The 15,639-nt window shown below is 50.6% G+C and overlaps 1 protein-coding gene across 1 annotated transcript in view; it reads right to left on the bottom strand.

Annotated features, from left to right (window-relative positions):
- The window catches only part of STK10 (serine/threonine kinase 10), a 42,221-nt gene that overhangs the window by 21,700 nt on the left and 4,882 nt on the right, over positions 1 to 15,639 (bottom strand). Inside the window, exon 2 of the mRNA XM_072348464.1 lies at positions 10,068 to 10,232. Within this exon, the coding sequence (XP_072204565.1) occupies positions 10,068 to 10,232 (165 nt within the window). The remainder of the gene's footprint in view (positions 1 to 10,067; positions 10,233 to 15,639) is intronic.

The following is a 15,639-nucleotide window of genomic DNA, read 5'->3' as shown; positions in this document are numbered from 1 at the left end:
GTCTCCAGTGAGCAGCCTGGGACAAACATCCTGTTTGTAATGACTTCCTCCATGCAAGAAAGCCAGGGACTTCCTCACTGCTTGTTCAGCCTGCCTGCTGTGGAGGGGAAGCGGCAGCAGCACCAGCCCAAAGCAGTTTGTGTATAAAACAAAAATGGCCCAAGTGCCTTTATAAGCCCCAAGGCAGCTGCAATTACATCTCACAAGCGTGTGCAGATATTCACTGTGAGCTCCTGTCACTGAAAAAGGCAACAAAGCAGCCCTTCCCACGCAGCCAGAGCCCAGCAGCCCTCACTCTGACAGCTCAGCCAAGGGACCCACCTGCTTTGCAGCCCAATGGGACACACAAGGGACATGCACAGGATGGATGTGGGCACCTAGCTTATAGACACAACAAACTGAAGTCTGAATGCTAAGCTCAGCTACTGCGGCGTTCCCCAGAAGAATAAATATATGTGTGTTTGTTGAAGCCACTATGACTTAAATTACACACACTGAAAGATGCTGCTGTCCTCCTGGGGACAACAGAGCTTTCTCCTCCTTGCTCAGTCAGGCCTGGCTCTTCCCTGGGTGCTTGAACTCCAGCTACTTTCAACAGTGTGAGAAAAAACGAATTAAAAGAAAACAAAACCAAAATAGAAAACAAACCTTATCTCAAAAGGTATTTCACCAAACACCGGATAGTCGCCTGGGGTAGAACAGCTGATGTCCCTGAACTTATGCTGAGGTTCCTAACTGAAGCCCAATTAAGAGCACACACCCTCAGCTCAGCCAACTTGTTACTCATCCAACTGGCATGCTGGAGGGCAGAGGCCGGTGAACTGTTCCCTCTGCAGCAGCACTGGAGAAAAGCCTCTTCTAGGCAGACAAAAAGGAAAGGGGGAATAAAAAAGGAAGTCAGCTGGGAAAGCTGTGGGCAGCTCGCCGTGGCAGGGGGGGCCCTGGGCAGGCTTTTCCCACCAGAACACTGGGCTGCATGAGGACACTGGGTCCCTCTGAGCTGGAGGAGCACTTTGATGCAGCGTGTTCACTCCGAATGCACTGGGGCTCTTGCTGTGATGTGTCTTTTGCAGTGGCACATCGACTGCTCCATAGCACCCCACCTCCATTCTCAGCCTGTGTGCTAGCAGGAACAGGAGGTTGTCGATGTCCCCAAGATGCATCTGTCCCCAGTTCACACTTCTTGGTCATGAAACTGCTTCAAAACTTCAGCAATTTCCTCTCACTATCTGCAGTGAAGGGTTTCATTTGGCTCGTACAGCCCGTTGCTGGGGAGCAGGTAACCCGCAGCATCCTGTGCCTGCGCTGCCCCACCACCACATGCTGCTGTGGCTCTGCCATGCTGCTGGGGCAGCTCAGCTCTCCATCAGCACAGCAGTGAGCACCCTCCTGCACAGCCATCAGTTCTCCTGCCTCGTCCCGCTATGGGAAAATTAGAAAAGCACACATAGGAGAGTAAACTGTGCCCTGTTAAAGCAGGATGCTTTTCAGGTTGTCACACTGGCAGCGATCACAGCCTTCCACCTTCCCCCTTCTGCTCCAGGATGCAGTGCAAGCTCAGAGCTCTCACAGGGATGCTGCAGTTCATAGCACTCATTTATATGTTTTCCCAGAGTTTTCTTGTGCTGTACCTTGCCTGTTTAGGAGGGAGAAGCACAAGGATGGGGATAAGCAGATGCAGGTAATGCTGCATAGCAGCCCTCGGCCAGCACAGGGCTTCACTGGCATCACCCACCCACTTCCAGGAAAAGCGGAAGAAACAATAAATGGCAGTGGGTGGAGGCAGACCAGGTCACTAAAAATCCTTCACATTCAGCAAAATAGAACAAGAGGGGAAGAAACAAAACAAAGACGCACGCACAAAAAAGGAAACAAGAAAGGAAAATGAGCAAGTCGGAGGCTCCAGCTGCCTCCAGGCAGCCCTGGTGCTGCAAATGAGCTGAGCTACCCAACACAAAGGATGGGTGAGGAGGATGGTGCAGGACTGCTACAGGGTTTGCCATGAACAAAGCCCCAACGCCTCCAGCATTGTGCTGATCCCTTCTTCCTCCCAGCACACCCAACTGACAGACACGGTTCCCATGCTCATGCAGGAGGCACAGGGCGCACAACCCTACCCAGCTTGTGTTGGGTCCAGCTGCCCTGGGGAGGGAGGGAGAGAAGGAAGGAAGGGGGCAGACACCCCACATCACAGAGCTGCTTTTCAGCCTGCAGCGAGAGCTGGCCCCTCTCTGCTGTGTGGGGATTGCCCAAAGAGGGAAGTCTGGGTCCTCTTCCCCTTCAGCAGGGGCACTCGGCAGCATCACCTCGGGTTAAAACCACAAGGCACGTACCACCGCCTGCATTTCAACAGACTGCTGCATTGAGCAACAGCCTCTGCAGCTGCAGAGCCTTCCCCCCTTGCTGCCAGATCCTGCTCAGCAGGACACAGGCTGGGGACATGCACGAGGTTGGTGTCTGCAGAACCCCTAGCCCTGCTCAGCTGGCCAAGTGCTGCACCACAACAGCAAAGGCTTCAGCCCTGAAACCTGGCACCACCCTTCTGCCCTCAGAAAGGGCATCACAGCCTCCAGTGCCTTCTTCCCCTTCTCTCACCCTGCAGAGTAAAAGTGCAGGCGAGACTTTGTCCCATCCAGCCACACATTGGAGCCCACCTGGGGAACAGAGCCCCACTGTGAGCCACCCAGACCTCCAAAAACAGTTCCTGGCTTCAGAGTGTGAGACAGAGCCTCCCTTCATTGCACCCAGTCTGCCGTCAGCACGGGCAGTTTTACCCTCCACAATGGATAATTCTCCTGGCATGAAGGTGGTGTAGACTGACAGAAGGGACAGGATGAAGCAGTCTAGACTTCTTCTGCCTGTGACAGACTCAAGGAGCAATGGCTCAGTAGCCTGTCCTCCTGGCACCTGGGTGAGATGGGCTCTTCCCCAGCCCTCCAGCAGCAGAGCAAGCAGAGGGCCCAGACAGTCTCCAGGGCTTTTGGGCTCAACTCAGCAGCAGGATGAAGCAATCCAGGAAGGCATCACCCTGCTGCCCTTCAGGGCTGCTTCCTCAGGAGCAGAATGTTTCCTGTTCTGTTAGGCATGACAGTCATGCACTGGGTCCTGAATTCCAGCTTTCTGAGCCATCCTACACTGCCACTCACCTGGTAACACACTGCAGGAAAAATTAAGGATGGAGGTACGAGATAGCTGTGTTCTCAAACTGCATGTTACTGCAGCACCGAGAGAACACCAGCAGGGTCAGAAGCATCTGGATGGGGACCAAGATCTGCAGGAAACATGTGGAGGGGACAAGCTTGGTCCAGACACATTGCAACAAATAGGAGGTGAAGCAAGAACATCATCAGTGGTCACTTCCCCAAAAGCCACCCAGTCAAATGACAGATGAAGACCACAGGAAAGCAAAGGCTCTGACCATGGCACAACCAGCCAGGACACGAGGGCAGCCTGCTTCTGTCCCCTAGGTGCCAGCACTACCTCTGCCTGCAGCGTGCAGACAGCACAGCTTGCCTCCAGCCCATCGTCCTGGGCAGACTGGCAGCAGGTGAGCCTCATCAGAGCCATGCTGACACGGGTCACAGCACAGTGCCCCGTCAGTAGCTCCAGGGCAAGCAGTGATCCCCAGTGCCTCCTAGTGCACCAGAGCAGGGTAGAGGTCACCCTTATCACTGCACCATCCACTGCCCCTCCAGTTGATGCACCCCCGATCAGCTGAGCCCATCCACGTGGCTGCAGCAAAAGCTTGGGATGAACACAAGCCTCCGAGCAGGAACAAGGAGCTTGAGCTGCAACCAAAACAAACCCCACAGGACAGAGCTGCGCTCCATCAATGGAAAGAACAAAATGATATATTTAGGCACAGAAACCACATTTAGACTCTGTCAGGGGGCACATCCTTTCCTCCGTCTGGTTGACATCTGAACCCAAGTTCTGCTGCTTAATGCTGCAGTTACGCAGATCTGCTGGCTGGAAGAGGGGACAAAGGCACGGAGCCAGGCAGGACTGCAGTGGAGTCCTGCACACAGTCTGCCTCTTCCTATTGCACAGGGGAATGCGTGGTTCTTAAGCATTGTTTGGTCTCCTCTATCCTCATCTCCTTTACATCATGGCTTTGTTTACAACCATGCTGAAGATCCTGCTGTTGCAGCCAGCCTGAAGCCCTCAGCTCCAGCCACATCACTTAGCCTGCTTATCACAGTGCCTGCCCCAGGCTTAATGCCTCACAAGCGCCAAAGGGCTGTAAGAAAGAGGGCTGCACACTAGGGTTGCTCACAAGCCATGCCCAGCAGCCATGGGTGGATGAGCGCCCACAGAAGCCCAGCATCATGCTACCCTGAATACCACGCGCTGGCTGTGCCATCAAACAATCCACTGGTGCCACAGAGGAAAACAAATGTCAGCAGCTTGCCCGACACAGCAAGTATGCTGTAGGTGGAAGTGAAATAATTAGCTCTCTGTAAGAGAGTGCTCCAAGCTCGCCAATTTTCCCTATAGACAAGGACACCATTCAGAGGCTTTAAGTATAATAAACCTTTTTTTTTTTCCCCCCTCCCCTCTTCTGAATAAAATAACCTACAGAAAAAAAAATAGTTGAAATAAAAAAAGCTGTCTTTCGTAAGCAATGAGGGAAAGAGGCAGGGCAGTAAGGAAGGAAACCCAAGTCCTATGGAGCTACTGAGAGCAAAGGCAGACAGTGTACTCCTCCCGAACACGGAGCTTCCTGCTGATGGCATGGAGACTGCAGACGGGTTCTGTCACAGCTACATCACTCTGAGATGAACAACTGTTTACCTGAACTAACACTCACCCCCTGGCTAGTCTGCAGCTCCTGGAATTTTGGTAGAGCAAGTCAGAACTACATTTAGGACAACCACAGAGATGTGATATTGCAAAAGAGCATCCTTCCCCTCGCTGGAACCACCCAGAGCATTTCATTTCTTTCAATAAAGCAACAGCCGATCCCACTGAATTCACAGTTTCTGACTTCGCTCTCCCTGGCAATAGGAACAAGAAAAACCCCCTGAGTGACAGCTGTCTGCCCAGGCACAGAGCAGCGGGGCTGAGAGCCCCTTCTCCCACCAACTCAATCTGCATTTTCAGTTCAACCTGCTCACCAACGGCATTTAGCGAGCAGCAAAAAGCACAGAATCTGTTCAGATACAAATAGCTAAAATGAGCTAAAATGATCTTCTTTTGACAGCAAGCAGTATTTTACTCAGCCTATCCCCAGCGTGACAGCAGAAGGGGCCCAGATCCATCGCACAGGACGAGCTATCGCTATGTAACTGTTCAGCAAGGGCTTTGAAGTCAGTGGAAACCACTGGAGGCCACAAGGTCTGCGGAGTGAGATCCCTCCCTCACAGCTAACAACTTTCCGACTACATCTGACTGAAAGAAAGATGTCTAAAACTGCAGCCTGTCTCTCATTCCAGGCCATAGCCATGCTTTAAGGCACTGACTCCTATACACAGGTACAGTTCATAAATATTCATTTAAATGCAAACGCAGTTGCTTAGCATTTCCCTTGGTAAGCCGGCCCAGTGGGAATGTGGTTCATTGAGATTCATTCCTAAACAAAGTAAGGAAAAGCTTTGAAAGTGAATTTGCCTACAGGCTTGTTGTCTGCTGCTTTCTTTTCATAAAGCCATGGCCTTATGGTTAGAGCCCCAGACTGGGATCCAGCACTCAGGACACATTCCCAGGTATCATTTACCTGCTGGGTGAACTTTAGGCAAATTCCTGTCTGTGCCCCATCTCTCTCTTTTAATAACCAGAATAATGACACTTAGTCTCTTTTATGAAAGCATTTCACAGCATATACGACAAAGGGATGTAATCACAAGGCATTATTAGCGCTTCACTAACCTTTTCTTGCCACGTTATCTCCTACAGAGGATGATACACAAAGGCTTCTTTTCTAGTTTATGTTGCCATGTTGCTACCTGTAGAAGTGCTCTTGAACTTGGCATTGCTATGGTCATACGCCTGCAGTGTAAGTCATCCCTGGTGCTTTATCAAAATCATTTCAAGTCAATCCTTGCTTTGAGGGAAAGCCCCGCTTTTACCCAGAACAGGATTTCCAGAGAGCTGCCAGCAGCTCAAAAGCTCCAGCTCTCATTCACAGCAGTCTGTTGTCCCCATTGCTGTACACAGCACTGCCTGGCTCAGAGCAGGGAGGGGGACAGGAGGGAACTCAGAACTCCACATCTTTAGGAAAGGCTGCTCACCCTGCAACATACCCCTGCAGCCTGTAACCACACCCCACTAGGAAAGCCTTGAAGGAGCCCAATGCTGCTATCAGCTTTCTTTTTTTGTTTGTTTTTAAGAAAAGGTACTTCAATTTAAGAGACTTACGAGGCGGAGATGCTTTCCGCAGCCCGGCAGTCTAGTGCATGGGGTAATGAGCATCTCTTCACAATACAGGATTTTCAAGAATGCCCAAGTCAACATCCATATCAAAGGGGTAACAATCCAAAAAGTCCCCGGCTGAACAGGTCAGAGCCTGCCCACAGCAAATGCAAAGTGCCTTCCTACCTCTTCCTACCTGAGGTACAAAGAGTGGCTACAAAGCTGTTGCCTAACTGCAAGCTACATTACCCCCACAGCGGGCCAGCAAGGAGAAACTCTGAGCTGACTGAATTAACCATCCCCAGAAGGCCCTGTTCAGGCAGGGTTACCTGCATGGTACAGCCACTTCTGCTCTGATTTCCAGGAAACATCTGTTTATTCTAAAGTCCGTTTGCTATAGCAACCATGGTTTATAGAAAAGGAGTGAGGATGAAGAATGAATTCTCCCATGCTTTACTAGAAAAGCTATATAGCCACTGGAGGAGTCATATATTAAATGCCTGCAGCCAATTGACACTATTTTCCATAGCACCCTACAGCCTTGGAGCTGGAGCATCCCAACAGGCTCTGCAGCAGGGATGCTGCTGGTGGAGACACCACGGAGCCCTGGGAGCACAGATCTCTCCCATCCAAACAAGACCCTCCCCTCCCTCCCCATCTCCTCTTTGCTCCTCTGTCTGCAAGAGGAGGCACTCGGAAGCAGCAGAGATGCTCAGAAGCAGATCAAAGGGCCTTTCCTTCCTCTGAGGTCTCAGTCTGCGTTCTTGTGGAAAGAAAGAAACAAACCAACACAACAAAGAAACCCAAACTCTCAAGAGGGACAGAGAACACGCGAGGTTTGTTGTTTTCCTTTCCCATGTACGAAATATTACCAGCACCAATTCGGTACCATTAATTCCAAGCATTCAAAACCCACACCTTGGTCACATTTTGCAATGACAAAATGATGTTTAAAAAGCCTTGTTTTGAAGTTGCACGCAAGGTGGGTGGGGGGATGTCTGCCTTTGTGTTTCCAGTTTCTACAACACCACTTCACACACACAATGTGACACAGCCACAAAGACTTAAAACAGACTCTTTTTCTTTCTTTAATAGCTCGAGATTCTCAGCTTTCATTTGGTGCCCCCATTTCCAGCAGCTGGGATTTATGCAAAAGAACATCAAATGCCACAGGGCTTATAATAAAAATAAAACAAAATCACGAGAGCTCCCAGCATTGCAGTTTTGTGAGCCTCGCTGGGCTGTTCTCAGCCAACACAAGGCTGCTCTGCCTCCACCATAAGCACAGGGCAGACAGTGGGGGAGGAAGGGGACAGAAGAGCACCCAGTGGCTGAGGGCACCGCATCCCTGCTAAGGGTTTGTATGCTGGAAGGTGTTTCATGCTGGATGCTGTCATGTTCACCAAGCCATATCCCTGAGGACTTGTTGAATCCCTTCAGGCCCAGCCTGTGCTTTGCACTGGGGTTCTGCTCGTTCAGTGTGGTACAGATCAGGTTTAAAAGCAAGAGGAATGTGCTGGTTCATGCCTTCATTTCAGCACTGTGTATTTACACGAAGCTAGGCCACTTCCTTTTGCACAGGAAGGTTCTTGCTCCACAAAAACTGAAAGCCCCCTTCTGTTACCCACAGCACACCAACCCCAGGCCCTGCCTGGTAGAAAGGACTTCTGGGGTTCGAGCAGCCCCAGAAGGCTAGGTTTCCTCTCATATTTTCCATGTAAACTCAGGAGTCAGCAGTCAACAGACTGATGAAGCAAGAGCATCTCTCAGGACTGTCAGCTGAGACTGCCTGTGGCACAGATCAAGCCATAAATTATTCAGACCAAGGCACTCATAACCAGCTGGGAGGTTGGGCACATCTGGAGCTCTGGCAGCCCAGCCAGGGTATGCCACAGCTCCTGCCCCTTCCTTGCCCCAAACACTGCCTTCCCTGCACAGCAAACCATAGGACACACACCCTCTGTGCCACAGGAAGCCTAAACTGAAGCAGGGTTTGCACACCCATCCTGCAAAGGGAACGTATGCAAATGGTCCAGGAAAGCATTGCTCAAGTGACTGCATGGACAGAAATCATGGTGGGATGGAGAAGGCCAGACGAGGAGACGTTTAAATATGGCTGCAGATTTTCCCCTGCAGTGCTGGTGACCAAGAAGCAAAAACCTTTGACTTCAGAGAAAGCCTGAGAGCAAATAGAAACCTTCCAGCAGGATAACAGGCTGGCGTATTTACTTCCCCTAAAGCCAGAAAAACACTACAGCATTAATAGGAACAGCCTGAGCACTGAAATGGAAATGCCACTCAAATAATTAAATAAAGAGAACGATCCTCTCTCCAAAACAATGGCCAGGGCTGTCACGTTTGCCCTCACGGGACAGCCTCATACAGCAGCCTCTTGTTCCATTAGATTCAAAGAGGCTGTTTAATTTTAGTAGGTCGGCGAGCATATGACATTACAAAGCACTTTGTAGACAAAAGCGGAGCAGAAGAGATCTGCAATCCATTTTCCCTTCAGGAAGGAAGGCAAAGCTTCCTATTGCAGGAAGGAGGTGGAAGGGAAAGGGGAGGGGGCTGACATTTCAGTGGGCCGGTGAGGCCAAAGTGTGCAACACAGGCAGGTTGGGGAGGGAAAAGCAGAACTCAGTGCAATATAAGCCTGCTCCACCTCTCACCTCAGCTCATTATACATTTGCTTGTTTCATTTTGCCAGGATTTATTTGGCTGCCATTGCAATCTTGTCCAAATACTGAGTCCCCTCCTAGGAAAGATGTTTGCCTTTCACTTCCTTAGAATAGCACATATTTACTTTTGTTCTCTAACATGCCCAGCATCTCAGCACCATGATTAATAGACATATAAATACAAGGCCTTCTGACAACGTGTAAGCATTCAGTCTTGAAGCAAGGAAACACACAGAGGGAAGTGCCAACAGTATTTCTGCAGCAATGCTTAACCAAGGAACAAACTGGGTATGAGCTGTGTTATTCCACTGGCAGATCTGCAGCTCAGCCTGGGCTCTGCCCTCAGTTCTGGGCAGGCAGGACAAGCAGTGAGCTACAGCTCATGTACAGCAAGCTATCCGAGACCAGCAAGCACAAATGCACAAGTGGTTATGCACCTGTGCTGGGAAGGTGCCTTCCATGCTAACCTTCATCTGGCACTAAGGAATCAATAGAAAATCAGGAGTGGGGGAGCAGGGGTGGGTACAGGCTGTACCAGTTGGGCTAAAGGAAAGCCATGCACGAAGTTCCAGGCCTCACACCAGCCCGCTGGCTTGTATCTGGTGTCCCTGTGCCCACCTGCTTTTTTGTGTGCTACAGACACCGAGCCAGAAATAACACATGAGCCAAAAAAAATGGGGTTATACTTTCATCAGATCCTTCAAATGAGGGGGTGGTTGGGAAGGAGAGGCTCTCATCAGCGCTGCGTTTTCTACCTTTTCAAGCTACAAAAGGTGAAAAATCTAACAACTCTGAGTTTCGCTTCGCAGTTAAGATCTCTTGATCTTCCCAGGGCTATTTATAAGTGGCTTTAGTTAGACGACAGTTTGCCTGTCAAAGAAAATCCAGCAAGCAGAGCACAGTCTGCGAGTCATTTCTAATTCACACTGATGCTCAAAGGTGCTCCAAAGGTTCTGCTTCACTGTGAGTTACCCATCTCTTCTTTGCCAAGCAAGACACGGACAATCATACAGGTCACGCATAGGAAGAGCCTCTTACCCACAGCTTGCCATCCCAATAAAAGGCTCCCAGCAGCCTGACGATGTGTGGGTGATCGCAGGTCGCCAGTATTTCTATTTCCACCATGTAATCCTCCAGTTCATCTTCGCTCTTTGTTTCAATGACTTTGGCAGCTGCTAAGGCACCGGTTTCCTTATTCTTAGCCTGCAAGACAAAACCAGTACGAGCAGGTGAGGACAGCAAAGAACACACAGAGCCTGCACAGTTCCTGCTCCTCCAGTACCATCCGCAACACAAGGATGGGAGCCTGCAGGTGCACTGCTGCTCTCCCTGGCTTGGGCAAGGCTTCAGACAAAGGATGAACACTGACAAGGAGATATCTCCACTTGTTTGTAGCATGGGAGGAGATGGAAGCCTCAGAATCTAAAGGTTCTCTGATCATATTGTAGGCAATAGCTCCAAAATCCATCCAAATTCACAGTACAGCTGTGAACCAGCACCACACTCCCTACATTCCTCTTCCTCAGCAAGACAGGACATCCCTTCCTCAAGCATCACTCACTGCCTAGAAAGAGAGCACCAACAGCTGCATAGGAACTGCTCTGCCTGTAGATGCTACGCACCAGAAGAAGGCTGCTAATGCAGCATGAGGCACCATGCAATGCAACCATTTAGGTGCTCTCCAGCTGATGTCCATTTGCTTCCCGTAAAACAGTCAGGGCCAACAAGAATTTTGCAGTTGGAAATTTGCACAACTTTTGCAAAAATCTGCAACCAAATGCAAAAAGGGTGTGTTTGCAAGGCAGTCTGTACAAAGAGCTCTTGCTATCAGAGCGTCACGGGCTGGGAGAGGGGGCGAGATGGAGAAGTTGACTCAGGAGCTGAATGCCATTCCCAGAAGTGCATTGAATCAGCAAGCTGAGGAACAGAAGAAATCCCCATTAGCTCACACACTCTGCTCCTCCACTGAGCTCTTTTGGTATGACTTCAGCTCAATCCCTTTCTCTACTCCCCATCCCTCCTCCATGCTGCTCCTCCTAGGATCATGACTGCTTCCCAAGGCAGAAGTCACGGTGGGGTTGCTCACGCTGAAGGAGCTGTCGGGACATTGCTCACTGCTTTGTGGTTTATGTATCTGCGTCTGCAAAACCTACATGGGAGCTTACAGCAGGATTAATTCCTAGTGTAAACACCATGAGCCCTGCTGAAGAGTTTCACAAGGCTTAGGTGAGAACGCTGCTGTGTATTACCAGCCAGACTGCGAGACGAGGAGGGAATGAGGGGAAAACCATATAGGAAAGAGGGAAAATAAGGGGGTCCTGACTGCTGAATTCACACTGGTTGGCACGAACCACTGTGTCTTTACCACAGGGTACAAACCCATTTCTACCTGGGCCTGCTGCCCAAGTGCAAGACAGCAGCTCATGCTTGTTTCAGAAGAAAATAACTTTCTGTTGGGTCTGTGGGAATTTTTTCCCCTCCAGTTTGTGTCTTAAGTTGCCAGCAGCTACCAGAGGAGAGCAGACAGGCTGGGGCAAGATGCCGGGGCAGAAGCAAGCACAGGGAATGCATGGTGCTTCCCAAGCTCCACACCAAGTGCCCCACCATGTTTGCTCTGCACTTACCGCCCTGGGAAGGAGCCAAGGAGGGAAAGTAAATATTGTGAGACAAGGTGGGGCTTCCCTTGGATGCCAGCCACCTCATGGGCCCACCAGCAGGGCCCAGGCCAGGACTCAGGGGCCCTAAAGGCACTCATGGAGTTCCCAGGGTCTTAGCCTACCAACAAGGCAGTGGTGGCCCTGATGGCCGAGGCTGCTCACCCTCCCCAGGCACTTGGTCCCCATGGTCCCAGCACCCAGCCACCCTGCAGTCCTGGCTGGCATGGAGCTATGCATTGCAGAGGCTGTGCACGTAGGTCTGAAGGATACAGACCTGCAAAGCAGCCTGTGGGCAGGGGTGCAATCACAGTCCACAATCTGATCTTACTCATCGTTACCCGTGTTACTAACAGTGAGTAGCCCAGCAACCTCCAGATACGGCTTCCTCTCCAGATATGAGCCTGTTAGCACTCTGCTTTGCTTGCAGTCCAAACATGCAGTGGGTGAAGTCATGCTGCTGGTGGCAGAACCACAGAGCAAGAGTTGTTTTTCCCTCGACTCGCCTGGCTCAGCACAGTGCCTCATCACATGGCATACAAGGCCAGCAGGAAGGGCCATGAGGTCCACACGCCTTTGGCACAGGCCAGGAGATCTCTTAAGTGTTAGAACAGCAATTCTGGGACCTTACAGATGCTCACAGTGTGATCAGCTGCTGCCCTTCCCCATGGATAAGGACTGACCTGAACGAGAGCACTTTCCTGGCCACTGCTGTGTTGTGGCAGACACCAGGGTTGCAGTTTTGCAAGGGACAGGATCCCACGAGCTGCACAAGTCGGCTTTCACTACAACAAAGCTCCTCCAGCATGATGAGGAGACCGCTCCCCACACACTGAGAGCACCCATACCCCACCAGGCAGCACTGCTGACCCCTTCCAAGCTGCCCACAATCTTGCCCATCCCCAGCCCTCCCACCGTTCCAGTCCTGCAGCAGCCAAGGGACAGCTGTCCCCCATCAGCAGGCAGCGTGTGTGACACAGCCCTGCACTGCAGCAGCCAGAGGCGTACAGGCAATGTCAATTTTTGGCTAAGCGTGCTGTGCGGTCTCTGCAAGTCACATCTGGCAATTTTCTCCAGCTCCTCAGCTAGTATTTTCCTGCATACAGCATATTAAAACAGAGATATTCTTCCAGGAAGGTTTGTTTGGATGCTAAATTTGCCAAATGCTTACACTGCTATCTTTGCAAGCCAGTTTCCAACACCTGAGGCAAGCAAAGATGCTTTAGGGCTTAAAGGCCTTTTCTGATTTCTACTTGTCCTCGTGCATTAAGCCATAACCTGCCCCAAGACATCAGCACAAAGCAAAATACAGATTGCTCCAGCCTCAAAAAGCCAAACCAGCCATCACACAGCAGCAACCTGCACCTCCAGTCCGTGAGCTGCTGGTCTGGGCAGCGCTCCTTACAGAGAGGGGGGGGATGGTGCCAGGCTTGGGAAGGCAGCATCCACTGCTTGCTTTCTGAGAGCTGGAAGAAGACAATTGCATCTCTACAGCTTCATCCCCATCAGGAGCTGCCATGGGGTGGAAGCCCTCATTTTGCAGCAAGGGAAATGAGAACTTATCTCACGATAGCAATTTTCCCTGACTTTTCATTTCTTTGGGCTTTAAAAGGCAGTAACGGGGAGGAAAAGAAAACCAAGATGACTTGAGAGTACCATAGGTTGACTCACCAGCAATGAGTTTGTTAGACAGCTACAGCATTCAAAATGACCTCTAGAAAACACAGAGATGAGGAGAGAGTTTCATTTCCTGCACAAAATACCCCCAAATGCACACTCTGATGAATTAGCGTTTCCCAGACCAGCAGATTTTCCACTGAAATCTGTGGGCTGAAGTGAAAGAAGCAGCTAGCTGGTGAGATCCCAAGAACAGAAACTGTTTGATGCCAGGCTGTGACCTACGGCCGGTCAGTTACAACTAAAAATAGCTAAATAATAAAAATCCACTTCCATCGTGTATCTCCTCCACTGCTGGGCATTTTAATGCCATGGATTATTTGTCCCTGGAGTGTTAATTAGCACAAAATATAGAGCAGACAGCTGCCAGCACAGTGCCCAGGATGAGCTGTAGCTGGATTCATTACAGTCCTGGCATTTAAAGCCTGAAATGCCCTTCTGGCCCTATGTGCCTTTTTGCAAATCAATGCACTGCGCAGACACAGCCTGACAGGTCTGTGCAAAGCCAGCAGTGGGGCACGCAGCTCATAGGAGAACACGAATCGAAGTTACCCAATCAACCACTTCCAAAAAGCCAAGCCAGGAGCCAACATTCGGGATGTAAAGCAAGAAGGAGGAAGGATCTTGCTGCAGCCCTCTGGAGAAAGATGGGTGTGGGGCATCCTGCTCCCAAACACATTGGGAACAACAGGGAACAAGCACTGTAACTCCTTGGAGGCAGAGGTGTAAGAGAAAGTGCTGCCCACTTCGTGGACTTAAGGGGTGAGAGGTGGCCGTTCAGGTGATACAAAGGGCTGTTTGGCCTTTGCCTATGACTCAGCCTGTTGTGAAAGCTCAGCTTTGACAAACACAGGAACTACTTTAAGCTCTTATAGAAAGCGCTGCCGGAAGGCAGATTGTTTTGTCCTTCCTCAGGCAGCGCCCTGCCATGGCACAGCACGCTGCAAGGGCAGGCACAGGGAAAACAGGGAACGTCCCTGTGAGCTCTCACCCATCAATGACAAAGAAAGGAGCCAGCAGCCAGCATGCTCCAAGTGCTGCCACGGGAGTTCTGTGTGTGCTGTTCACCAGCATGGAACCCTGGGGGCTTCCTGAGCCTGGGATGACCCTTTCAGAGCTGGTTTGTAATGATATGCAGTCATGTTTCTTTTCCTTCTCTCTGGGTGCTGCAAGAGCTGATGTCTCAGGTAATACTGAGTTGGGGAACCAAGAGGGAGATGCCCCTCCTGGCCTCCTTGCGGTGGATGCTGCAGTTGGGGATGGATGGTCCTGCCTCGGTTTTCCATGCAGCAAATTCCTGTTGCATGTCTTTGCAAGGAAGCGACTGAATGATTAGGTATTTCTCGGGGATAGCATAATGATTAATTGCCTTGCAATGAGCTCTGCCTGAGCTGTCTGCATCAATAAACACAGAGCAGACAGGCTCAAGTCAGTGATCCTATTAATTGCCAAATAATCAATGGGAGCTGAAATTACTTTCACATCCCATAAGCCCCACCGAACCACTTCAGTCTGTCTGAATGTCCCAGGCTGGAAGGGACACGAGGATGACTGAGCGTGCTTCTTAGCTGCACACAGGACCACCCAAAATCCAAACCTTCTGTCTGAACACCTGCAGCCTTGCATGCTGCACCCAGCTCTGGTGCAGCGTCCCATGAGCACACCTCTTTACAAGGGACATTTTAATCTTGTGAGTTATGACTTTCAGGTGCAATACACGCCTTTGGGGAAATAACGCTGTGCCTTACCCCGACAAGACAGGATGCCAGCAAGCTGCCTTGTCTGCCAGAGGGCCAAATGCAGCACACACACAACAACCCCTTCTGCACATCACACTGCTGAAGCCATAGAGCTACATGCACCTGGCATCCCTAATAGATACAGCACCATGAGGGCACCAAGCTGGGCAGGAGGGCTCCATCACGCTGCTGCTCTGGCAGCTATGGTAATGCTTTTGCAAGAGTTAAGGGGAAGTGGAAGTGGTTTGCAAAACAAATAGAAAAGCGTTAGTAAAAATGCAGAAATGTCTTCCTCTGGTTTGACATGCTGGGTGCAATGGAAAGGAACACTGGCAGTGAGTTCAAGCAGTGACCAAGGACTTCTTCCCTATACAGACACACAAAGTGACCAGAGCATGGCACACGCAGTCCTTCTTGCCTTAAAGGCTCAGAAACAGCCCAGCAGAAGGCAGGGGGTGCCAACAAACCCAAGCAACAACGCCTTGGCTGAGGAGCAGACAAGCTCTGTGCAGTGCTTTGAACCTTGTACCCAGGCACAGC

Source organism: Excalfactoria chinensis, chromosome 13 (genome assembly GCF_039878825.1).
Source record: "Excalfactoria chinensis isolate bCotChi1 chromosome 13, bCotChi1.hap2, whole genome shotgun sequence".
NCBI lineage: Eukaryota > Metazoa > Chordata > Aves > Galliformes > Phasianidae > Excalfactoria > Excalfactoria chinensis.
This window is presented reverse-complemented; position numbering and strand designations above follow the sequence as displayed.